Here is a 27,245-nt window from a genome sequence, read left to right as displayed (position 1 = left end):
GTTGTAACCAGGAAACGACACAGATTCTTCGAGTTCAGAAAGTGTTGTTAGCAAACTCATCACAAAAACTCTATCATACACAAAAACAAGGTATATAATTTTCAATTTTACCTGACAGCGTTTAATGAATAACAAAAGGGTAGAGAGGATGGATATATTAATAACCGACGTTAGCCATGATCTCTGATTTAGCTACGCTAACGTTATCTAGTTAACGTTAGCGTTCACAACAATTTGGCAGTAGCTAGCTATTTAGTTAGCTAGCCATCTTTTCTAATGGAACAGCTAGCTAGTTGCGTTATTTGGTTAGCTAGCTAGATACCGATTTAACACAGTGACAGCTAACTAGGGTATTTGACAGCTACATTGCCAGCTTGTTTGCTAGCTAACTAACTAACGGCGTAATTGCCAGAGTAGGTAAGTGATGAGTGAGTAGCTAGTAGTAATTTACAAAGGGCTGTGGTTACCCCCCGCTGTTAGCCCATTGTATAGCCAATGGAACTCATATTTTAGACCCGTAACTAATTCCTTAGACTGTTTTACACCATTAGTTGGATTCTTTAAAAAATGTTTAGCCCAATGTATCTTAAAAGTATTATTCAAAAGTAGGAAAATAAAAACAATTAAAAAATTGAGACCACCATATCCATATGAGTTCATAACGACAGATTTCCTAATATAATGTGTACGATTTTTCCAGATGAAGTTGAAAAGCACCTGGTCAACCGCTTTACCTATTTTGTTGTCAATATATAGGGACTGGGCTGCATAAGTAAGTCTGGCGATACCTTCAGCTTTAGAAAGCAATACTCGACCTTTCAAGGATAAATCCCTCTGCAACCAATGGTTCAACTTCTTTTAGTTTTTTTCAATAATAGGTATAACATTTAATGAGCATATTTACTGTTGATCCTTAGATATGGTAATCCCAAGGTATGTTACTTTTTCCTTGACTGGAATATTGCATATAGAGGGTATCACACAGTCTTTAACAGCAAACAATTCACACTTATTAAGGTTAAGGCAAAGACCAGATGCTTTGGAAAATATATTTATCACATTGACTGCTCTAGGAATCTGGTCAGCATCTTTCAAAAAGAGGTTTGTGTCATCTGCAAGTTGACTTATGATAATATCTCTGTAATAGAGATCCCTTTTATATTGCTGGTTTAACAGAACTTGTAAGAAGTTCGGTTGCAAGCAGTAAGAGGTAAGGTGAAATTGGGCAACCTTGCCTAATCCCTTTTTTCAAATCAAATCTTGGCGAAGTACCATGCTTTAATTTAATTGAACTGTTCCCATTCATATAAAGAGTTAATAGTACTACAAAATAATTCCCCAAAACAAAATTTCTCAAGGGAGAGATATAGAAACTCATGTTCCACTGTATTGAAGGCTTTATAAAAGTCTAAGAAGACAGTAAAACTATCTTCGAAGATTAAATCAGAATAGTCAATAAGGTCTAACACCAGTCGGATATTATTAGATATGTCTATTCCTCATGAAGCAAGATTGGGTCTCTTCTATAATTGAGTCCAATACTTCCTTCATTCTTTTTGCAAGTATAGAGGCAAATATTTTGTAGTCATTATTGAGCAGACAGATTGGATGCCAATTATTGAGTAGAAGCAAGTCTTTCTTGGGCTTAGGTATTAATGTAATCAGACCTTGAGTCAAACTGGGAGAGATAATTATTTGTAATGCTTTCAGAAAAGACCTCCAACAGAAATGGGGCCAACTGTTGAGAAAAAGTTTTGTAAAACTCAGCAGATATACCATCAATCCCAGGAGACTTAGAATAGATGATAGAATAAATGATCTCTTCAACTATAATAGGGTCATCAAACTGTTCCCTCTCAGCCTCCCCAATTGATTTCACATCCCCCAGAGAGTCAAAGGAAAGAGTTGAGGAAACCTTACAATACTTAGAACTATATACATTCCTGTAGAAGTTGCAACTAAAGTTAGAGATTAATTTGGGATCATCTGTGATGAGACCATTAATATTTAATTGTTGAATTGTATTATTTTTAGAGTGGTATTTTTCTAACCTGAAAAATAAAATTGATTTTGTTCACCCTCCTCTAGCCACTTCTTCCTAAATCTGACAAAGGCTCCCTCTGCTTTCAGTTTATACATATCATCCAACTTGTTTTGTAGCTCAAACATAACAGTTTTACACCATTAATGTCCCATTAATCAGAAAGCTATTACGTATTTGTGAAGTTGTTCTCTGTCTTCCATATATGCCTAGATCCAGAGAGAATGGCTGCAGACTGGTTGGGCAGTCAGGTGTCAATAAACTGTGGACCAACCCTGGGCATGTACCAGGGAGAAGTGTCATCTGTGGACCAGACTAGTCAGACCATCTCTCTCCGACAACCTTTCCACAATGGGGTCAGGTGCCCTGTCCCTGAGGTCACCTTCAGGTAAGGCTTTCACATGGTGAAGTACAGAAAGATTAGCCTGCGTCACAGATTTCAGGAAATAATTTGCGGTGACAATGACATAGGATTTGGCAAGACGGCACAAACAGATCTGAGACTCAGGCTACAGACATACTAGTTACATTCTGTGCATTGCTCTAGTTATTTCACAATACATAGGGGCCTACTTATTTTGTTTTAAGCAATCTGATGTTAACATGTCTAACATATCAATGTTTACATTCTGTGCAGTGCTATGGACATCAAAGAGCTCAAGTTCCTGGATATCCAAACTCAAAGTGGTGGCTGCAGAGCCAGTGCTGGACATGGGGTCTTGCCTGATCCAGGCGTCAAATCTTCAGGGCAGAGTGGTCAGAATAGCAGAGGTGGTTACCCTGCCAACAACACCCATTCCACCACCGCTCCTATTACCATTTTACGCAAAGGTGAGATGAGAGGACTATTTTGGGAGATTTATTTTTCAAACTGGTTGCAAGGCCCCGATGCAACGTCCCTTCAGGTAACAACAATTGGGCTGGGGGACTTTTTATACAGTGGTAGTTGAACACCATCTTCTATCAGCAGTTCTCCAGAAGCCACAAAGAGTGCTGTCTAACTGAGTGCATTTCAATAGGCCATGGGCGGCTTCACCGTGTTCTACAATGGCCACAGCCTGCCTTCTTATGTACAGTGCAATCGGAAAGTATTCAGAACCCTTGACTTTTTCCAGATTAAATTAAATGTTTTCCTCATCAATCTACACACAATACCCCATAATGCCAAAGCAAAAACAGGTTTTTAGAAATTTTTGCAAATGTATTAAAAATAAAAAACAGATACCTTATTTAAGTATTCAGACACTTTGCTATGAGACTCGAAATTGTTTCCATTGATCTTCCCCCTGTCTAAACTGAGCAATTGGGGGAGAAGGGCCTTGGTCAGGGAGGTGACCAAGAGCCCGATGGTCACTCTGATAGAGCTCCAGAGTTCCTCTGTGGAGATGGGAGAAACTTCCAGAAGGACAACCATCTCTGCAGCACTCCACCAATCAGGCCTTTATGGTAGAGTGGCCAGACGGAAGCCACTCCTCAGTAAAAGGCACATGACAGCCCACTTGGAGTTTGCCAAAAGGACTCAGACCATGAGAAACAAAACAAAACTCTCTGGCCTGAAGAAACCAAGAGTGAACTCTTTGGCTTGAATGTCAATCGTCACTTCTAGAGGAAACCTGGCACCATCCCTACGGTGAAGCATGTTTTTCAGTGTCAGTGACTGGGAGACTAGTCAGGATCGAGGAAAAGATGAACAGAGCAAAGTACAGACAGATCCTTGAAGAAAACCTGCTCCAGAGCACTCAGGACCTCAGACTGGGGTGAAGGTTCACCTTCCAACAACCCTAAGCACACAGCCAAGACAACGCTGGAGTGGCTTTGGGACAAGTCTCTGAATGTTCTTGAGTGGCCCAGCCAGAGCCTGGACTTGAACCCGATCAAACATCTCTGGAGAGACCTGAAAATAGCTGTGCAGCAACGCTCCCCATCCAACCTGACGGAGCTTGAGAGGATCTGCAGAGAAGAATGGAAGAAACTCACCAAATTCAGGTGTACCAAGCTTGTAGCGTCATACCCAAGAAGACTGTAATCGGTAATCGGTGTAATCGGTGAGTAAAGGGTCTGAATACTTATGTAAATGTAATATTTCAGTTTTTTTATTTATAATAAATGTGCAAAAAAAATAGTTTTTGCTTTGTCATTATGGGGTATTGTGTGTAGATTGCTGATGAAAAAAATAAATGTAATCTATTTTAGAATAAGGCTGTAACATATAGGGCTGTTGCGGTGACCGTATTACCGTCACACCGATGTTCACGAGTCATGGTAATTAGGCTTCTCCAAGCTCTAATGCTGCTGATGGTCATTAGTAGCCTACCAAACTTGCTAACTACCTGGTACTCAGCACTTTATTGTCCCTCTAATCACTCTGACATCGATGCAAATGTATTCGAAAATCTAATCAAACACTTCATTAGAGGCCATGAGCTCATGTTGCGCAACATTTTGATAGGCTATGCAATTGCGTGAGAAAACAGAGTGATGGCCTCTACTTAAAAGAGGAGGATCCCATCAGCTTTCTGTATGCTAGGCCTATAGACTCGCTTACCATATTTATTTCTCACACAGAATAGAATAGGTTGACTTTTGTACTATGGGGGATAGTAGATTGACATAGGCTCGTGCTTTTGCTGTTCGTTATGCCTACTCCTCTTGTTGGCTGACGAAAAGTAAATGTGGACAGTTCTTCCAAAATCTTCAATACGCACCTCGGAATTGGATAAGGACGCGCGCAGTTGCGTCCCCGGTGTCTGTCTTCACTTGTAGCCTGTGTGAAATAACCGTTCACGTGATGGGAGAAGGGCACACTGGCCACTGGCCGCAAAAGGCATGCATTTTTTTAGGGTGCATTACGGCCACAAAGGGGATGCTGCCATGACATTTTAGGCATTATCAAGTGCTTGTCAAATTGTGAATGAGAGACTAATGAAGTGTGTACAGCCTGCGAAAAAACAAAGCAGAGCTTATGCCTTTCAATCAACTTTTTTCAAATCATCATTAGCCGCATCAAGCAGCCTTATAATGTAATAAAAATCTAAACATATACCCCAACGTTTGTAGAACAACTAAAGTTACATTAATATCTCTAAATTAAGCATATAGGAGTACCTATTTCTTTGTTAACCGCTCAACACAGAATAACCGCACGTGCGCAGTCCCTCAAATTGTTTGGCGAAAATATTTATATTTTGTTCAATTGTATTCTTCATACTATAAAATAATGCCACAGAATTCTAAGCAAATCTTGTTGCTAAATGAATTAGTGTAGCCCACAGCTATTTGGCATAGCCAGATCAAGGCCTAACATAAGGACAACTCAGTGTGCTATTCTGTTCTTCATATCATGCTTCTTTAGACCTGTCTAAAATAAATAATAGATTTATTGTGATGGTGTATGCTATATTACATGAATTTATTAGACTTTTTGTAGTATAGATGTTCCAAAGGTCTGCATCGGTGGCTTGTAGGCTATGTGTGGAAGCCAGGAGATGCTAAATGTGTTTAATTAATGGTCAATTAACATGAGACCGACCAGTTATTTGCTTGACAATCACTGGTTGACGAAATTTCGTGACCGCCACAGCCCTAGTAACGTAACAAAATGTGGGAAAAGTTAAGGGGTCTGAATACTTTCTGAACGAGCTATTTATTGCATCAGAATCTTACACCATTTATTTAACCTTTTTATTTAACCATCACACTCAATGACTACATAACCTTTTATCTCTGCCTCTGTTGCTTATGTGTGCTAGATGTAGGCTAATACATTTGACCTGCACTATATTTAGCCCCTTCATGTGTTTACTCATTAAATTTGGTGCCAACCGTAACAGTTAGTCCCATTTAGAAAGTACACTCAACACATTATCACATTGGGAACAAGGCTATTTCTCAATTATGACATGTTTACATAAGACAGTTTAAGCACAGTCATGAACATATTTCCCGCTATCTGACTGTGATTATAGAGCAGAAGGTTCTCATTGTTGATCTTTTCCTTATTCAGTGACAGGAGGAAATGTGAAACTACAAGTATCAGTGTCACATGTAAATCCACTCCCTAATCTCTAGGCTCTGCACAGTTTGTCAGCAGTCATTGAAGCTGAGCCAACACATTGCTTCACCTGGCATTTTTTCTGTTTTTGATCATAGTAACATTTATGCACTTGTCTTTTCTGAGAGACACCTAGGATCTGTGGGTAGGAAGGGAAAGGTTACACTATGTTTTACCTGACCGGCACATTCATACATTAAGGGCTTCTGTTTCTTTTGTTTGGTCCCTGCTCTGTTATTTCTGTTTATCAGACACAGAAATCCCTGCAGTGTTTTGGCACATGTTTTAGTAAATGATTAACCTCGGATGTACTATTAGAATACTTTTTTAATCATTTCTGCCAGGTATAATAACCACAATCCATAAAGCAGTAACCCTTTTAAAATAACTACTACGTAGTAGTTATCTGCTTAATCAGTCTAGTTTATTTCTGTCTGTCTGGTGAACCGATGTCCTTTCCTCGAGTCTATGGTGTCACCAGGTTACTACTTACTGAGCGTGGAAGCAGCCAGGCACTGTTTGCAATGCTGTGACTTCCCCAGATTCCCATAGCGTGCTGAAGGCTTGTACCAAAGTTCCTCTTTACAATACGTGTGTGACTAAGATCAATAAACATTCCCCCCTCGCTGTGTCTGCTCCTAAAGAGGAGGTTATGCAAGGCCTGGCTTACGTGCCTTAGTGCCCTTCTGTTCTCCGTCTCCTCTCCCTCCCTCTCTCCTGCTCAGCACAGGAACCCCCCCCCCCCCCACCACAGGAAGCCATGTTGTCCCAGTGGCAGTGCGCTTGGAAGGGGCCAGGCCATATCAATTGTGGAAGCACTGTTTACCTTTTGGATTTTTTATTTTAATCTCCAGATTCTTGGGCCAACAGCCAAGGGAGCTAATGCACAAATTGCATGAGACCAAAGTGCTGAGTGGCAGGGGTTGGGCTGACCCTTTCACACGCAATGCCATGCCCCTAACCAGCCCCTTAGCAGGGGGCCATAGAAAGAAAGGGAGGTGGGGTTACGGACTACTTATACAAGATCATGGGCTATACAAATGATTTCTAATTATCTGACATTAATCTTGCTGGGAGATTTAGGATGGGAATGTAGGAATGAAATGAAGGATGCATAGTCCTCTGCAAATCGAGTGGATTATCTTGGATCCAAACAGACCTTGTTAAGAGTATAATTGGGGGGGGAAAAATTGCTTTTTTATTTATTTTTTGCATATAAAAATGTTCCTATACATGCTATCAGCTTAGTCCTTTGTTTGTCCTGTGCTCCTGGTACATACATTAATTGTACAGTAAAGCTCTTCCTTCCTGTTCTTGATTGGGGCGGCAGGTAGCCTAGTGGTTAGAGCGTTGTACTAGAAACCGAAAGGTTGCAAGATCGAATCCCCGAGCTGACAAGGTACAAATCTGTCGTTCTGCCCTTGAACATGGCAGTTAACCCACTGTTCCTAGGCCGTCATTGAAAATAAGAATTTGTTCAAAACTGACTTGCCTAATTAAATAAAGGTAAAATAACAAAATTGGACTGTCTCTCACACACACACACATACAGAGGGAGTTGTTGCGGCTGACTGACATTGTTTTCCTTCTGTCAGTCTTACCTTGCATGTTAACACATTTCCCTCCACACAACACAGCAACATGTTGACAAGCCTCACACGCTGTCACAGCACACTGTCACTCACTGCAGTTTAGCTCCTGTGTGTTTATCTCACCGGTGTCATAGTGATTCATTTTTCTGTAAGAGTATTGGACAACATTTGCTTGTAACGTGTGTAACTTAGATATGGGTCATGTTTAATCATTCTGTGAAATGTAGTTCACCGTGTAGTTTCAGTCAATGATTTTTCACATGGCTCAAATTCATGTTTTGTTCAAGTATTTCAGCTGTCATTGAACCTAAGATTCTTACACCTCTCCACATTTTCACATCAATTCTATCAGACACTAGTACTAACTTGGTGTTCATTATTCTCTGCTTGACTTGGAGCGTTGCCCAGTGCATTCAGGCATCTGATTCACAGAGATTTACAATAGACCTGAAGGTAATTATACTCTGTGCGGTCTCATTGTAAAATGTTTGCCTATGTTGAAAAGCTAATGCACACATATGAACAGATTTTTTTGTTAAGCAGTCCCTCACTCCTCTCCATTGTCGAAAATACATTGATATAGTAGCAGGTCTCAGATCAGTTGGTGTGATTGGGTGACAACGCCATTGTGACAACAGTAGTGTGTACGTGACTTGACTGAGAGTCTTGGTGTGTATCTTGCGTGAGAGCCTAAAGTACCTAGCTGTCAGAGTGACACTTGCGTGCGGCTGTGCCTCTCTCTCTCTAGGTTAGCGTGAGACCTCATCACGGTTAGGGTTGAACACCCGGTTTTTCCAGTTATTTTTTTTCCAGTTGGTTCTTTTTGATTTGTTAGTGCGCCATGCATGTATCTAAACGTTGTGTGTTGAGGATTGTGTGTTGATAGAAAACTACTAGCCTGTGTTATTAATGTGCTATTGATGTTGCTTGTTATATAACTGTAGCTCCTGATACAGCCATAGGATAAGATCAGTATTGAGGACGCCATAGAGAGCAGACTGGAGTCCAGACAGATATTAATGGACTCCAGTCCTTTTAACTGGGATTTTGGGCTTTTGCACCATAATTGCTAGTCAGGCTATAGGGGCGGCAGGTAGCCTGGAGGTTAGAGCGTTGGGCCAGTAACCGAAAGGTTGCGAGATCGAATCCCTGAGCTGACAAGGTAAACATCTGTCATTCTGCCCCTGAACAAGGCAGTTAACCCACTGTTAGGCCGTCATTGTAAATAAGAATTTGTTCTTAACTGACTTGCCTAGTTAAATAAAGGTTAGATAAAAATAAAAATATGTACTGTAAAAAGAAATCCGAATAAATCGTCCTAATGTCTTGATTTATGTTCTTCAGGTCCTCCAGCATCATCTAGTAACCGAGGGCCAAACCAGGCCACGCCGAAGAAGAACGGAGTGAAGAACGGAGGAGGAGGAGGTGGAGGGCAGTTGAGGCTCAGGGACGACGAGTGTTTTGGTGCTGACATGGACGAGGGTATGGACACAGACTTTGACTTTGAGGCGAACCTGGCACTGTTCGACAAGGCAGCCGTGTTCTCGCAGATTGACGGCACAGATTGCAATGGGGCACGTTACCGTGGTACGCCCGGTGGTGAACGCGGTACACCCACACGTTACCGTCACGATGAGAACATCCTGGAGGTCAAACCAGTCGTCTACCGGCAGATCACGGTCCCACAACACGGGGGCAAGGAGTACTGCACTGGTAAGAGAGAGAGAACACAACACCCTCCATTGGATCCATTGAGAGAGAGAGAGAGAGAGAGAGAGAGAGAGCCCTCCTCCATTCACATATATATCACACATCTAGAAACCTGCTGCCCTGAGGGTTAGACAGATAGAGCACTCGCCATTCACATCTGTCATCACACATTCACTTCCAGAGGCCTGCCTGCCAGTGCCCTTAGGCCCTGAGTGTGTCTCACCCCAGCCGCTGGATCTATTGAGGCTACAGTAGACCCATGGGTTTGGCTAAGCGAGCCAGACTAGTGGAGAGACAGGACATTGTGTACAGCTCTAAAACAGGCCTTAAACTAACAAGCAAGAAATAAAAATACCCAGTAATCGGACGCAACTGTGAGGAATTACAACAATGTCGGTATTCTCAGTGAAGACCATCGGGCTGGAGATGTGATGGGAGAGAGATATAGGTTCCGGTCACAGCCCAGCCCGTGTTCAGCGTGTGGTGAAGAGGCTGAGCCTCTCCCTCTCAGTAATCACTGCTGGCTTCTCCCTAAGGAGTGACACACCCACCGTACACACACACACAGCTCTAATGAGCTATTCTTCTCTGTCCATACAGACTCTTGTTTGTTTTTCTCTCCTTCAAGATACTAGAATGTTTTTCATGTAGCTCAAAGATGGGAAAACCTCTGTAGACTGGTTACCCATTCAACCAGAGAATAGAGATTTACCATTAAAAATATATATTTTTTGACTCTGTATCTGGTGAAAATTAAAAGAATTGATGACCGACACAACAAGTTCTACCCTCAGGATGTTTTCTGTTGCATGCGTGTCTTGCAGACCGGTGATAATGATTGTAGTGTTTACTTTGTAAACTAGTTGAATTCCCCATCCATGTCAGTGTTGACTTTAGACAGAAATAGTATAAGTTCTCAGAGTGACAGTGTGGGTCTAATATAGGCCTACCTCTTGTGCTTCTGTGACGCAACACTGAAACTCTTTGCTGGGTGTGGGTTTGACTGTCTCCTATAGGCCAGAGAGGGCCGCCTCCCACTTCCGCAATGTGCTGGGCTGGCTGGGATCCAACTCTGGTTACTCTTTTGATTGAGGCAGCAGGTGACTTTTGAGCTTTGAGCTCACTGCCCCACCACACCATGCAGTCCCAGTCCGTCTCTGGGAAGAGGAGCCGCTCTCCCACACCTCAACAACACTCTTTATAAGTGTGTTACATAATTGGTTTCATACAGGAGATAAGTGAATGGCACACTATGCTAGGCCCCTGGCCTGGATTCCAGGGTGTGACAAGAAGAGCAACACCTGTCACTCTGGCTCTGCTGGACCAATCACTACGCTGTAGGGATAGGGGATCAGTACCAGTCAAATCTGGTTTCTGGTGTTGGCATAAAGTGATATAGGTCTAAGTGAAGCACAAGCACATGCTCGCTATCTCATTAGGAAAAAAGGATAGCGATGCCAATACCATCGCTATTAGTCATAGAATGCATTCTGTGCCCCCATGGAGATAGGAGTGTTGTGCTTCTGTTGCCAGCTGACTAAATACTCCCAGACAAAGATACTACACTGATACACCTCGCTGGATAACTTAAATCACTACATGAAATGACTCACTACATGAATGTGAGCCCTAGCCTCAAATAGCCCGCTACACTACAGTACACACTGTACCGACATACAGGTATGTGAAATGTGCAACACTTCTTAGAAAGGGTAATGACATTGGCACTTTTTTCTAAGTAGCCTAACATGGCCGCCAGCCAGCGTTATCATGGCGACAGCAGTGCGGTGACTATGATGACAATGCGGGCCAGGCGGCCATTAAAAGCCTTGCCCCTGGTGCTGAGAACTGGGAGCTGAATGTGGACGCTTTTCTCTTTTTACAGAACGGGCTGGGCAGGTCTGCTACCTCTGCCTCTTTCTGCCTGAATGCTGTCATGCTAAGCCCCATCCTCTGTACCTTGTAATTATCAGACCGCTCTGAGCTTTACATAAACAGCACCTCTCATAGTCACACACAGGTTACCACTCAAATGGCTCCCTATATAGTGCACTACTTTTGCTAAGGGCCCATAGGGAATAGGGTGCCATTTGGGATGCAACCACACTATGTGGAACAAACCCTTACCCTACTCCAGGCTGCTCTCACCCGAATCCATTCCTATCCACTGTAAACATTTAAATCAACAACATGAGACAACAGAAAAGGGGCTAGGAAAACAATGGTTTGGCGTTGGCATAACATATTGTCTGTCTGCACGTAGACAAGTCTGTAAGGGCTATGTGTGTGGTGCATCATTGGCCTTATTATTCCGTTTTGGTGGAAAAGGCATAGGCCTACTCTACTTTGCTAATTCCTATGTGTGTTAAACCACTCCATCTACACATTGGCACCTTAATTGGGGAGGACGGGCTCGTGGTAATGGCTGGAATGGAAAAAGTGGAAAGGTATCAACAACATCAAACACATTCAGTTTGCTCCGTTCCAGACATTATTATGAGCCTTCCTCCCCTCAGCAGCATCCACTGCTACACATGTACTCAAATCTCTTCACTGCAAACACACTAAAGCCACAGAACAAATCAAATCACTGCCCTGTAAACTACCTTTGATGGAGAGAGTGACAGGAGAGAGAGCGAGAGCTGAGGACAAGTGTTATTCACAACTATTGATTCCCCTGGTCCGGTGGCATGAGAGCAAATGGAACTTTTATTTACATTTTTGTACCCCTTTTTCTCCCCAATTTCAATCTTGTCTCATCGCTGCAACTCCCCAACGGGCTCGAGAGGCGAAGGTCGAGTCGTGCATCCTCCGAAACATGTCCCGCCAAACTTAACCCCCCCCCCCCGCTTAACCCGGAAGCCAGTCAAGGCAATGTGTCAGAGGAAACACTGTTCAACTGACGACCAAAGTCAGCCTGCAGGCGCCCGGCCCGCCACAAGGAGTCTCTAGAGCCAAGTAAAGCCCCCTGGCCAAACCCTCCCCTAACCCGGACGACGCTGGGCCAATTGTGTGCTGCCCTATGGGACTCCCGGTTGTGACACAGCCAGGGATGCAGTGCCTTAGACCGCTGTGCCACTCGGGAGGCTCTCAAATGGAACTTTCTAATCAATTGACCTGCATTAATCATAGTTATGAGGGCTGAGGTTATGGAGCGTCTGGAGTGTTAGAGGCTCGCAGCCCCTTGGTACTGCAGCAGTAACAGGCCTGTAGTCTGGAGGAGCCTTGTGGAACCTCACTCCTTGTTCTCTCTCTCTCCCCCCTCCCTCTCTCAGCGCCAGCCATAATCACCCATGGCCCGCTTCCTGCCTGCATGTGTGTATTGATTTCAGCTTTGACGTTCTCGTTGTCATGCTTGAAGGATTGCTTCCAGCTCAGTTTATTTTACTGCAGCTGCGTGCTCCTGGCTACCCAGTAGAGCATTGTGTGTGTGTGTGTGTGTGTGTGTGGATCGGGGTGGGAGGCTGTAGCAGGGGAATTCTTTACAAACACACCTAGCTGGCGGGATGGTCAAAAAGCAATTAGATCATAGTGCCACTCCCTCCTCTCCCTTTCCTTCTCCTCAGTGGCAGGTTGCATGACAAGGAGCAGTTAACTTTGCTGTGTGCTTTTCGCTCACGTGATTGTCCGAGGAACGCTGCAGCAGAGTAGACTGGGTTTCTCCCACACCACTGTAACATATTACCTGTCTTTGTACTGGAACAGTGGGAGGGATGTGGAGATACGGACAGGGAAGAGATAAGGTTAATTTCACCCAGGCACGACATCCGTCTATCTGCTGCTTGCAGGTGTGTGTTTGCTTGCATGTCAGACTGCGTGTGTTCTGCCTTGAGTGATATGCCTGTGTGTTTCTGATAACTGCATGCGTGCCTGCATGCACATAATACATGAGGAGGGAGGCCACGCTGAGCACTCAAATGCCAGGCCAGCGCTTTGGAACAGGCCATTAAGGTCTTACCTGCTTCACTATCAAAGGGATATTGAGCCGCGCAGTGGGTCAGAAGTTTACATACACTAAGTTGATTGTGCCTTTAAACAGCTTGGAAAATTCCAGAAAATGTCACAGCTTTAGAAGTTTCTAACAGGCTAATTGACATAATTTGAGTCAATTGGAGGTGTACCTGTGGATGTATTTCAAGGCCTGCCTTCAAACTCAGTGCCTCTTTGCGTGACATCATAGGAAAATCAAAAGAAATCAGCCAAGACCTCAGAAAAAAAATTGTAGACCTCCACAAGTCTGGTTCATCCTTGGGAGCAATTTCCACACGCCTGAAGGTACCACGTTCATCTGTACAAACAATAGTACACAAGTATAAACACCATGGGACCACGCAGCCATCATACCGCTCAGGAAGGAGACACGTTCTGTCTCCTAGAGATGAACGTACTTTGGTGGGAAAGTGCAAATCAATCCCAGAACAACAGCAAAGGACGTTGTGAAGATGCTGGAAGAAAAAGGTACAAAACTATCTATTTCCACAGTAAAATGTGTCTATATCGAGATAACCTGAAAGGCCGCTCAGCAAGGAAGAAGCCACTGCTCCGAAACCGCCATAAAAAAGCCAGACTACGGTTTGCAACTGCACATGGAGACAAAGATGGTACTTTTTGGAGAAATGTCCTCTGGTCTGATGAAACAAAAATAGAACTGTTTGGCCATAATGACCATCATTATGTTTGGAGGAAAAAGGGGGAGGTTTGCAAGCTGAAGGACACCATCCCAACCGTGAAGCACAGGGGTGGGAGCATCATGTTGGGGGGGGGGGGGCTTTGCTGCAGGAGGGACTGGTGCACTTCACAAAATAGATGGGATCATGATGCAGGGAAATTATGTGGATATATTGAAGCAACATCTCAAGACATCAGTCAGGAAGTTAAAGCTTGGTCGCAAATGGGTCTTGCAAATGGACAATGACCCCAAGCATACTTCCAAAGTTGTGACAAAATGGCTTAAGGACAATAAAGTCAAGGTATTGGAGTGGCCATCACAAAGTCCTGACCTCAATCCTATAGAAAATGTTTGGGCAGAACTGAAAAAGCGTGTGTGAGCAAGGAGGCCTACAAACCTGACTCAGTTACACCAGCTCCGTTAGGAGGAATGGGCCAAAATTTACCCAACTTATTGTTGGAAGGCTACCTGAAACGTTTGACCCAAGTTAAACAATTTAAAGGCAATGCTACCAAATACTAATTGAGTGTATGTAAACTTTTGACCCACTGGGAATATGATGAAAGAAATAAAAGCTGAAATAAATCATTCTCTCTACTATTATTCTGACATTTCACGTTCTTAAAATAAAGTGGTGACCCTAACTGACCTAAGACGGCGCGTTTTTACTGGGATTAAATGTCAGGAATTGCAAGAAAATGAGTTTAAATATATTTGGCTGAGGTGTATGTAAACTTCCGACTTCAACTGTAGGTACATACACACACACAGTGCATTCGGAAGGTATTCTAACCCCTTGACTTTTTCCTCATTTTGTTACGTTACAGCCTTATTCTAAAACTGATTGATTAAATATTTTTTTACCCTCATCAGTCTACACACAGTACCCCACAATGACAAAGCCAAAACAGGTTTTTTGAAATGTTTGCTAATTCATAGTTTTTATCTCCACTATTATTCTACAATGTAGAAAATAGTAAAAATAAAGAAAAACCTTGAATGAGTAGGTGTGTCCAAACCTTTGACGGGTACTGTGTGTGTGTGGGTGGTCCTGGAACTGAGTATTCACTCAAGAAGTCAAGCTGCAACACTCCCACACACACTAGCCATCTTCATTGGCACATGGGTGTACCAACCAGTACACCTTAACCACCTGTTTTCAAGTTTCCCCTTTGTCATGGTACCCTTATGTTTTGGTGGAGTCCTCTGTGAGGTGTGGCGGTAGTGTGTGTGGGCCCGGGGAGCTGCCGCCGGTGTCTTTCTCAGCCCAAAGCTCTGGTTATGGGGATGCTGAGGGAGCTCAGCAGGGATGAGCTGGAGCGTGTGAACCCAGCCCCTCCAGAAGACCGCAGGGGATAGCTAGGAGAGGCCGTTCAGTTTGCATCCTCATGTTTGGCAGCCCTTTACAAAATATGACACTCTCTTTGTTGTTGCGGCGGACAACGGTGACAAATGAGAGAGGAAGAAGGGAATCTTCCCTCCGTGATTGGAAAGAGATCAGGTCAAGGGAAGAGGCTTTCCCAAGGGAACTGGCTCCTCGTGTGAGGGGATGTTCTGCTTATACATGAACTCCTACTCCATGAAGAGTTCCTGTGTGTGTGTGTCCTCATCGTGAAAGTTCATGCTGTTGGTGAATTAGGCCTTGTAGTTCTTTTTGATAATGTCCAGTCACACTGATTATGAGGATTCTATACAGTTATATTTTAAGTACCATTTCCATATATTTTTGGGGAAAATCTGGAACTTTTTTAAACTTCCAATCTCTCTCTTCTCATAGCTACATATTATAATCTGGCACAATAACAACTAATACATGTTTATTTTCCCCTGTTGTCTCTCTCGCTCCTCTGACTGTAGACTCTGGCCTGGTTGTCCCCAGTGTGTCCTACGAGCTTCACAAGTGTCTTCTGGCCTCAGCGGAGCGGCATGGCCTTTCTCTGGAGCGGAGGCTGGAGATGACTGGTGTGTGTGCCAGCCAGATGGCCCTCACTCTACTGGGGGGCCCCAACCGGTGAGTGGCTGGGTGGGCTTCCTCTACTGTGGTAACATCACATGCAACAGGCTTCATTGATACCAGAGTTGTGTTCAATAGGCACGAAATTAAAGAAAACGGTTTGAAATGGGGAGGTACTACAATATCTGAACAATAAGAAATGTTCGTTTTTGTTTTCAGTTCCAAGGCGTTTTGCTACGGTGTACCCTAATGAACACGACCCAGGGTTATACGAACATGTCTTTGTCCTGTTTTTGTCAATTTTTCATTGTTTCTTGTATTGTTGCCGTGGTGATATACTGTAGTAATGTGTTTTAAAAAGGCAATTAACCTCCCTGTAAGGCACTGATCAATGAAACTCTGGATTGCGGATGCTATATATTGGCCGATGAGAGGTTTTGAAGCCATATTGGCAGTCCTCCTGAATAAGTCGCTAGTGGTCATCCAATGTGATGCAATCATAACAACATTGCCCCTTTAGCCTGCCTGAAGGAGAAAAGGGAAAATGATTGAGCCCGGACCAAGACTAGAGTAAACCTCGGATTTGCGTTCACTCAGTGGAGAGAACAATGAGAGTTGAAGTGATTCAAAACTGACACAGTTTGCATTTTTTTCTGCTGAAAAGGTAAGACATTGCTAGGTAGATAATACATCTTTCTAGATATAAAGTGAAATGATGGTTTTGATATTTAGTTGTAAATATGTATGCAAGTGTTTATTTTGGTTTACTTGTTTTGATTGTTGTCAAGCCACACATCCAATAGTTTGTATTAGCTTGTGCAGCTTATTTGCTGACTTTGACATTGCTGTTTTTTTTTCATTTCAATATAACATTTAGCTTCACTAGTTAGTCCTAACTAGCTACCTAAATTATGTGTATAACGTTACTTGACCTTGTGTTATATTTCTGTGGTCTGAAAGTCACGCTGTGATATAAGCTAGCTAGCTATTTCACACACTACTCTACTGGCAAGGAATAGCCATGAACATAAAGTTAATTTGAAATACACAAGATGAGACACAATGCAATGGTTTGTTTGATCTGAAGGGTCTAGTTTTAGAACCTGTCATGTCGTCGGCTGGATTTTCCAAGATTCGCTGACGAAACGGTATCAACTGCAACGGTCTCTTCTTCTTGATCTGAATGCCCCGTCTTTAGTCAGCTTTTGTACAACACAACATTCTAAAACTAGCTAGTTTTGTCTCCTGTTGGCTGTTGTATCTGAACTGGACTTCATTGCTTGACGTCAAAGCTCTCAAAAATATCTTTGAACCCGAAATATAATTTTTCAGTCATGAAAGGAATAAATCGACATCAACACCTAGCAAGCCTGTTTCCAGCCCCACCATTGTTGAGTATTGGAGCAGAATCAGATCGGTAAGCATAGACTTTAGCAAAATATTTTTAACCAGGTTGTCTGTTCCATCATTTTGTTTCCCCATATTTTAATGCTATGCATCTATCTAGCTAAGCTGTTTAGGAAAATGAACTGCACAGGATTTACTTTGATTATTGATGACATTCTAGCCCAACATGATCCTACTGCATAGAGATGTTACTAAGTTATTCCCTGTTTGAGCTGTCTGGCTGAGATGTAAACAGACAGCCCAAAATGTACACATGTATTGAGTGTATAAGACTGTAACATGACATTATATGAAATGACTGGAAACATTAAGTCCTCATTCTGTCTAATAGCCTACTTCTCCAATTAATGTATTTACTCTGAATATCTAAGATTGATGGTTATCAAAGGCAATTCTTTCATAGTTGTCAAATGGTAAAATCGTATTCCAAATTGGGATTGATGGGGAATGTTTTATTGGTTGTCTATCTAGGTCAGGGATGGGCAACTCCAGTCCTCGGGGGCTTGATTGGTGACACGCTTTTTCTCCAACCCCAGCTGATACACCTGACTCCAATAATCAACTAATCATGGTCCTTATTTTAGAATGCAATTTGTTGAATAAGGTGTGATTATTATAGGGCTGGGGGAAAGTGTGAAACCAATCAGGCCCCCGAGGATGGGAGTTGCCATCTTACCTCATTTCTACCAATCACATGTGCAACTAGAGGCACAAAACTCAAGATCTGATCATAACTATATCCTCCTGATTCCTGCTGACAAGCAAGAACTCAAACACGAAGTACAAGTGCACAGAGGCCGCACAGTACAAAAGTGCACAGATGAAGCGGATGCTAAGCTACAGGACTGTTTCGCCAGCACTTTGGACTGGAATAGGTTCCGGGACTCATCCGAAGACATTGAGGAGTTTACCACATCAGTCACCGGCTTCATTAAGTGCATTGATGATGTCGTCCCCACAGCGACTGTACGTACATATCCCAGCTAGAAGCCAAGGATTACAGGCAACATCCGCACTGAGCTAAAGGCTAGAGCTGCCGCTTTCCAGGAGCGGTACACTAACCCTGAAGTTTATAAGAAATCCCGCTACGCCCTCTGGCGAATCATCAAACAGGCAAATTGTCAATACAGGACGAAGATCGAATCCTACTACACCAGCTCTGACGCTCGTTGGATGTGGCAGGAATTGCAAAAAATAATTTAAGCATGAAGCAGGAGGATAGAGTTATGGTCTGATTTGCTGAAGGGAGGGCGAGGGAGGGCATTGTATGTGTTTTTGTGTGTGGAGTAAAGATGATCTAGAGTTTTGTAGCCTGTAGTTGCACGCTACAGTTCTGTACTGATGGTAATGAATATCCATAGACAAAATACTCACCAAATATTATTCTATCATTCAGCTAAAGGAGACTCTACAATAACAAGTCTTGAAGGTGGAGTGTCTACACATTGAAAACTGCACAGGACTACAGCCCAGAATTCCAGAGAGCAGTGTTGAGAACACTGGGCTCTCGATTGGGGCTACCAAGGTGAATGATACTGAGATCAGATGATCCAAGACTCCCTGAAGTGCCACCACCAACAACGGATGACCTGCTACAACTTCGAGGAGACGTCGACATGCGACACAGGATGCAGTTAGCACAGCTTTGAGCAGTGAAGGACCTGAGCTATCCGTTTTGTCAGACTTGGTCATTCCCGGGAAGTATGAAAACCTACGGAGTACTCAGAAATGTTGTTGAAAGAGTTGGGCCTACAACCAAACATATATAAATCATATAAATAAGGGATGTTTGTGTGGGCAACAATAAATTTGTGTGAGAAACAATATTTGTGCATTCTTTATCTAGCAAATTGGCATCATTATTGTATTTTTGGAATGGTTTTAGAATTATTTACTTAACTTCTGTTTTCCTGGATATTCAAAAGTTTGGGGTGACATAGAAATGTCCTTGTTTTTGAAAGAAAAGCACATTTTTTTGTCCATTAAAATAATATAAAATTGGTCAGAAGTACAGTGTTGACATTGTTAATGTTGTAAATGACTATTGTTGCTGGAAACGGCAGATTTTGTATGGAATACTACATTGGCGTACAGAGGCCCATTATCAGCAACCATCACTCCTGTGTTCCAATGGCACATTGTGTTAGCTAATCCAAGTTTATAATTTTAAAAGGCTAATTGATCATTAGAAAACCCTTTTGCAGTTATGTTAGCACAGCTGAAAACTGTTGTTCTGATTAAAGAAGCAATAAAACTGGCCGCCTTTAGACTAGTTGAGTACCCTAGAGCAAAAATAGTACCCTCAAAACACCAGTCTCAACGTCAACAGTGAAGAGGCGACTCCGGGATGCTGGCCTTCTAGGCAGAGTTGCAAAGACATGACATTGTAAATAAAAAAAAATGGTTGGGGAGCACCAAAATGGAAGTGCGGTGGCTTGAAAACAGCGCCCCCCTGTTTGTCATCTAGTGTATTTAGAAATCATTCTCCCTGTTAAGTCAAGAATGTATGACAGGCTGTGAATCTTCTGTTTCCCCTCTGCGTTAGGCTTTTCTCTTTGTGCGTGTGAAGCAGTCAATGCAAACACCATATTTATGATGAATAGGCAGTGGCTTTAGCAGTTAATCATGACAGAAAGCCAATACTTTGCATGGAAAGGTGTAGCAGCCTATTTAAAGCGTGAGGTGTTTATGATCGACATAGGACACAATGCTCCACTGACCTTGATTACAATGACTGCAGATAAAGGCTTCCTCTGGTTTCTCTGCTGTAGTTGAAGAGTTGTGTTTTTATAAGAAAGGGAAACACTTGCACAACAACCAGTTTATTACCTATGCAGTCCTGAGGTGATGATAATGCTCCTTTGTTTGCAGTGTGTGGAAACTGCAGATCATGATGTTCACATCAGTCATGTTTGTATTGTGCACAATTAATTATCTCAATGAGGACAATAAAGTTTGTCTAATTCACCAGTAATCACATATCCCAGGCCTTGGCTTGTACTATTTGTATTGATAAGAAATCAAAATAAGACAACAACCAAATCACATATGTTTCTTGGATGTCCCCAGGCTGACACCTAAGAATAATCACCAGCGTCCCACGGTGGCCCTGCTGTGTGGCCCCCATGTCCAGGGGGCCCAGGGCATCAGCTGTGGACGGCACCTGGCCAACCACGAGGTGGAGGTCATCCTCTTCCTTCCCAACTTCGTCAAGATGCAGGAGTCCGTCACCAACGAGCTCGCCCTCTACAGCAAGACCAGCGGCAAGCAGGTGGCCAACATCAAAGGTACCGACTTATCCTGACTACCAGATTTGTTCTCTGTTCAGATATGATCAGCTTTTGAAATCATTAGATGTGATGAGACTGTAGATGGAAAGGTAAATGGACTGTAGATAGTGAAGATGGTGAATCCACTTCCTTGTAGTGTGTTCTTTTGTTAGCATGAGCTGTATAAAAATACCATTGTTTTCTAATCTAGAGTAGACAGTTCCCTCTGTTGTATACTGAACAAAAATATAAATACAACATGCAACAATTTAAAAGATTTTACAGTTTTATAAGTAAATCAGTTCATTGAAATAACTTCATTAGGCCCTAGTCAATGGATTTCACATGACTGGTCCAGAGCATCCCAAACATGGGTGACCTGTCTGAGTATGCAGGCCATGGAAGAAGTGGGGCATTTTCAGCTTCCAGGACTGTGCATTATCATGCTGAAACATGAGGTGATGGCGGTGGATGAATGGCACAACAATGGGACTCAGTATCTCGTCATGGTAACTCTGGCCATTCCAATTGCCATCGATAAAATGCTGTTGTGTTCGTTGTCCGTAGCTTATGTCTGCCCATATCATAACCACACCGCCACCATGAGGCATTCTGTTTACAACGTTGACATCAGCAAACCACTCGTCCACATGCCAAATTCTCTAAACATATTTGAGGCAGTTTATAGTAGAGAGATTAACATTACATTCTCTGTTAACAGCTCTGGTGGACATTCCTGGAGTCAGCATGCCAATTGCACATTCCCTCAACTTGACATCTGTGGCATTGTGTTGTGTGACAACATTTTAGTGGCCTTTTATTGTCCCCAGCACAAGGTGCAGCTGTGTAATGATAATGCTGTTTAATAAGCTTCTTGATATGCCACACCAGTCAGGTGGATGGATTTTCTTGGCAAAGGAGAAATGCACACTAACGGGGATGTAAACAAATGTGTGCTCAAAATTTGAGATAAATTAGCTTTTTTGTGTAGGGAACATTTCTGGGATCTTTTTTTTCAGCTCATGAAACATAGGACCGACACTTTACATGTTGCATTTATATTTCCATTCAGTATAGTTAGACACATAAGGCACAATTAGCTAGACACTAAAATCTGTGCTGCTTGTCTGCTTTTAACAGCGGTACACTGAAACGATGTTGCCCTCTGCTGGAGGTGTAGCTACTCAGAAGCTTTCAGTTCAAGCCCTGATCTCTGTCCCTCTCTCTCCTCCCAGACCTGCCGGTCAGCCCAGTGGACCTGGTCATCAACTGTCTGGACAGCCATGAGAATGGCGTCTTGAGGGACCAGGCCTGGTACCTGGCGGCTGCGGACTGGGCCAACCAGAACAGGGCTCCGGTGCTCAGCATTGACCCTCCAGTGAGTGGCCAGAAGCAGGCCGTGGAGGCCAAGTGGACCCTGTCTTTGGGCCTGCCCCTGCCTCTGGATGGTGGGGAGGCTAGGGTCTACCTGTGTGACATCGGGGTGCCGAAGCAGGTGTTCCAGGAAGTGGGCATCAACTACCATTCACCCTTCGGCTGCAAATTCGTTATTCCTTTACACTCTACATAGCAGGACCTGCTACAACCTTCCAGCCCTGGCTGTGCACAGGATTGTGTTGTCTTTCTAGTGAAATACAGAAGGCCTTCTTAGAGGGTGATGTGTACAGTTTCTGAAAAAAGGTTGTGGGGGGATTTCAGAATTGGCACTTAATTGTATTGCTGGTTGGTATATGTTTTTCCTTTGCTCCCGGTTGACCCCTGGGAGTGTATTGCGTGCCGTGAGGTGCCACGGGAGAAGGGTAAAGCTCCAAGAGGAGGGCTTCCTGTCCCGTTGGGCTTTGTGATAAGGGCTATGTGTGTGTATTGCCCTCTATCAGCCAGTCTGAGTATGTTATGTTTACAGAGAGCTGACTAACCACTATGAGTCAGTCTCTATCTATGAACCCTGACCGTGTGACCAGCCCTGGGCCTGAGACATACTTCCTGTTTCCTACTGTAGATTGTGTGGACTGGAGAGCACAGGACCTGGCTGACCCAGTGCCCCACAGCAGAGCTCAATTTCTCTCGCCTCTCTGGGAAAAGCCCTATGATCTGAATTGGAGATATTTATTTGAAATGCCCTTATTCTCACTAAATTCAATTGGTGTGTTTTTCTTAAATGACACTTTTTGGTCAACATCGATTGTTGCGATTTTCAATTTAAATGTGTATTTAGCTAGCACTGGTATCAACTCGGAACAAACACATTTGTTTGTCCTCTTTTCTCTATCTAAGAAGAAGAGGTTTGAGTTTGTCTTTTTTTGATAAATAGGGAAGATGTTTTGGATTTGTTTGAATGCATATATTTTCTAAGCTGCATCTGGGCTATATTTTTAACAACACTGCAATGAAAGATGTAAAGTGGTGCTCAACACTTTTGTTTCAGTGTATTTGTGTTACCGTACAAACAAATAGTTTCTCTGTCTTTTACACTTCTCATATGAAATCATATCTTTGTTTGATACCTGTCAGATAAGGCCACATACAGTCTTATAATAGTTTACAAGGGTATGCATATGTATCTGTTAAGTAGCTATACACAGTAGAAAGGTACACATGCTCTACCTCTGCTGCCGTGACTGTGTTCTTGCTTCAGGTTTTGTAAACATGTCATTTGCCAAGCAGGTCCATTTAGTTTACACTTAGTATTACAGTATTTGTCAAGAAACAAAAATGTAAAGTTAGTTTTCCTAGTAGTAGCCATTGTACCATTTAATTCACTTTCTGATAGGATTGGGTTTGTATTTCATTTGTATAGGCAATATGCCATTTCAATTCCGAACACAAGCCTTGGATGTGCAGCTAAACAGAGGGGCCTACGGTAGATCAGACTCGGATATTATTTTTTTTGCAATCATTCTGAAAGTGGATCTTTAAATGCGCTTGAGCCAGACTCGGATTTGTGTGAGACGTTCTGTGGTTGTGTAAACAGATCTGTGATTGCAGACCTGTTTGGTCACGTACTTGCAAGGATGTCTGAATTATGTTTGCAAACGATTAGCAATTTTTGCAAACACTCGGTGCATTTTGGTATGGTCTTAGTATGGAGTGCAGACATTGTGTTTTAGGGAGCTTTTGTGAATGGGTTAGATTTAGGTTTGGCTATGTTTCTCCAAGGGCATTGAGGCCGATTGCTTTCTTGAAAACTGTATTTCATTCTTTTTTTAAATTCTAAATCCAATTATTGGTGTGTTTGCACATGTTTATTTTCATGGGTAGTCAATGAGGATTGATCTGAATTGATCGGGTTACAACTTTGCAAACATTCATATGACTTGGAAGTACTGTCTTGTCTGTGTATCTGCTCTGCTCTACATTTCCAAATGACTAAATCAGACTATTGTTAATAGTGCATACAGCTCATGTTGCTCCATTTCAAGGTCATGTAGTACAGTGAATCAATGGCATCTGTTGCCAATTGTGTTCTAGCTGGTAGGACTCTTGAGTTTTCATTTGTTTTTGTTTATCTCTGATAATGTTGCTCAACAATGTCACGCAATGAGCTTTCTCACATATTACAAGTGTATGTAGCCTATTTTTGTAAATTTATGCCGTCTCACTGCAGGTGCCAACTACAGATACTGCAAGTATCTACATGTTATGATGTGAGAATAGAACAACACAATGTATCTTTATAGAGCATCCAAAACACGTATTTTAGCTTAGTTGTTGGGCTCCTTGAGGCTGCTGCTGTTGTCAGCTTTGAGAGGAATGTCTGTTCCTGCATGTGGTGCCAGAGAGTTATGGATGCTGAGGTGAGAAGTCTTACAGGACATTTTTTGTCACTTTAAAGTGCTACTTTCAGAAATATTTCCCTGGGAAATTATGATCTTGTGTTGTGACACTCCAGCCCAGACAGATTTATTTTTAAGTGATTTATGGTCATATTGTTACAAAAGATTTGCCAGAAAACAGGCCATGTTTTTGCACAGCTAATTACAGTCATTTTCTTAAGGACTCACAGTAATTGTTTTTGGGAAGTGTCCTCGTGGTAGCTAGCAATGGGATAGTGGCTAATCTCATATGATGTCATGATGGAGGAACTAAACCATTTTTGTTTGATCATATTACAGATTTCATCAGGGTTTTTTTTATTTTGTTTACTTAAGTTTATTTTTTTGAGGAATTGGTGTGTAAACTGGAATAATAAACGTTATCCTTTATCATAAAGGAATTTCAGCAAGGCAGATGTAGCATGTGACACCACAAGTATTTGTAACTGTGTGCAGGTCTGGTCCAAGTTGACACTGTTCTGTATACTGAGATCAAGCTTGAGAATTAATGACTGATAAACATTAAATGTGACACTGCATAGAAAATATATATATTTTTAAAGGGCTTCATTTTTTCAACACACTTCCATTTCAATTTCTGTTGACCTGTGTGTTGTAATAAAGACCACTTCATCCATTTGTATATAGAAAATACAGGGGGGCAAAATGTGCCACATGCACTACTTTTGTAGGAATTGAATCTTGAGAGCACACTTTATTTTATTTGAGTTATGCCTATCCCACAGACCACAGCTACAATTTTGTTTTGAGGGGAAAAATGTGTGTGTATAGTAGTTGTTAAAGTTCTCCAAGTCACACTTTTTATGAAGCTGCAGCAAATGTACAGTGTTTTAGTTTATTAAATGGACATGTGGCTACTCTTCATGTTTGTGTCAGATTTGTGTTCACATATTATTTGTCTGGCGAGGTACTGAGGATGCATTTTCACAGGTTGTCCACCAGATGGTTCTAAGTAGCCACAACCTGAGGAAGCTACAAGGTAGCCAGTGCTGTCCTGGGATGATGTCAAAAGTTTGCCTCTGTTTCTCTTTTTACATTACATTTACATTACTTTTTACATTTCTAATGGGAAAGCCAGACATGTTTAATTATGCTTAGTGCTGGCAGCTTTGTGATGAATGCATGCAAAGGTGGCAAAAGTCATCAGAATTGATACTGCCTTGGAGAACATTTAACAAGATCAGGCATTTCATTCAAATGGTAAAAAAAAAAAAAGTTAATGACGTATCAGTAGTGAAGGACCATACCATTAGGTATTCTTCTCTCGATATCTTTTTCCTGAAAACTGCAACTTGGCCGCATTTTGTTAGGGAGATATTATTTTTTGCTTCCACATCACTGGTTTGACCACAAGGTCGTGCTCACAGCTCACACTTCTTCAGTCAGCTGAAATTCCCTTGTGTGTTGCTGCCAATAAATGAGCGCATGCGTACTGCTGCTGGTTGGAAGGAGGGGGAGACCATCCATTTCATTTACGAGGCCTGTGCGATCTCATAGAGCGATCGTCCAAACGTCAAATTGGGATATTCTTATTTTAACGGTAGACAAACTGGATGCTCGAAATAACAGAAATCATCTTCATGGCCTGCCGCGTTAAGTTGTAAAGAAATCTGGTCAACATAAAGCGATAGCTTACGGTGAGTTGTTGCACACTCAAGCAGTGTCTCTAGCGCCGTGCTGCAGCACACCATCTCAGCACGAGAAAGCTTGAGAATATTTTGAAATATTAGGCGGTTTTGTATTTTTGAACGGAGTTTCTTACGGCCGTTATAGCTACATCTATTAGATGTAATTCCAAGTTGTTTTGAATTGTTCAACGGCTCCACCTATTTAACCGGTGCTATTAGCTAGCTAGCTACATTATTAGCAACCTCCGCGTTCCTTCGATCAGTCACATTGACTGACTGGTGCCGCGACCAGGAGGGTCAGCCAATTGATGGAACCAAAGGGTTATTTGACGGGTAGTTTGTCTGAGTTGTTTGTGTTGTGGCCGCTGACAGCTCAGCAATAACGACAAGGAAAACAGGAAGTGGGTATGTTATTGTCTGCAAGGAAAAATGTGTCACTGCATGCCTGAATTGTATTGTTAATCGCCTGGCCTCGTGCACAGCTCAATGTAGTTACTGTGTTGTGAGTGAATATGGTTCTGTGTCCATACTAATATCTGTCAATTTGTGATTTGTTCATTGTTGATAATCAATACTCTGTCAACACGTTTTCTAACATTGTTGTCCCTATCATTACAAATGTTGCAATGTAACCCCATGTTATCGCGTGCTGTGGCATGCCTGTCTGAAACCATGTAGCCTCAACTCATTGTTGTGCCACACTTCGCTACAACCTTGTCTTTGTCATTATGAGCCATAGCGGTAATCAGAAGCTAGAGCATTTGGTTATGTCCAGTTGTTTTGGTTGTCTCTTCTGGTATTAGCTAGGCTGTAGGCTTACATGCCATTCGAAATATAATATTGTGAATGTGACAGAGCACCATAATATTGTTGTACTTGGCATGATGTGCTCTGTTAGGTTTAAAGAAACAGGTGTCAAAAGCCTATAATGAATGCAGTGTGAAATATTTTGTTTTACTTTTCAGGGGTCATGGATGGTCACATGAACAATTTGGGCATCACAGAGGAGTAATGAACAAAATCACTTCTCTGCCTATGAAATGCCCCATCTTCACGATCTGGTTATTACATTTACGTCATTTAGCAGACGC

General features: G+C 42.5%; 2 protein-coding genes across 3 annotated transcripts in view; both read left to right on the top strand.

Annotated features, from left to right (window-relative positions):
- LOC115167063 (enhancer of mRNA-decapping protein 3) lies at positions 1–25,390 on the top strand. Its single transcript, XM_029721112.1, has 7 exons — positions 1–90; positions 2,255–2,429; positions 2,679–2,872; positions 9,029–9,397; positions 15,921–16,074; positions 20,494–20,711; positions 21,929–25,390. The coding sequence occupies exons 2-7, from the start codon at positions 2,266–2,268 to the stop codon at positions 22,261–22,263; spliced, it is 1,434 nt and encodes a 477-aa protein (XP_029576972.1). The 5' UTR covers positions 1–90; positions 2,255–2,265; the 3' UTR covers positions 22,264–25,390.
- A 582-nt stretch (positions 25,391–25,972) lies between these two features.
- Positions 25,973–27,245, top strand: part of LOC115167061 (tyrosine-protein kinase CSK) — a 42,186-nt gene continuing 40,913 nt past the window's right edge. Inside the window, exon 1 of one of the 2 annotated variants that reach the window (XM_029721108.1) lies at positions 25,973–26,163. The gene's annotated coding sequence lies outside the window, so the exon portion shown is untranslated. Of the gene's footprint in view, positions 26,560–27,245 lie in introns of both variants that reach the window. The other variant, XM_029721109.1, reaches the window with a different exon arrangement.

The sequence above is a fragment of the Salmo trutta genome, chromosome 29 (genome assembly GCF_901001165.1).
Source record: "Salmo trutta chromosome 29, fSalTru1.1, whole genome shotgun sequence".
Lineage (NCBI taxonomy): Eukaryota > Metazoa > Chordata > Actinopteri > Salmoniformes > Salmonidae > Salmo > Salmo trutta.
The sequence above is the reverse complement of the archived record's forward strand: the minus strand, read 5'-3'. Positions and strand labels throughout refer to the sequence as shown.

What these genes read in the sequence shown, in the direction of transcription:
- LOC115167063 (XM_029721112.1), top strand. Translation starts at nt 2,266, where the DNA reads ATGGCTGCAGACTGGTTGGGCAGTCAGGTGTCAATAAACTGTGGACCA. An exon ending in GTCCCTGAGGTCACCTTCAG is followed by an intron (nt 2,430 to 2,678) that starts GTAAGGCTTTCA and finishes CATTCTGTGCAG; the next exon opens with TGCTATGGACATCAAAGAGC. An exon ending in TATTACCATTTTACGCAAAG is followed by an intron (nt 2,873 to 9,028) that starts GTGAGATGAGAG and finishes TATGTTCTTCAG; the next exon opens with GTCCTCCAGCATCATCTAGT.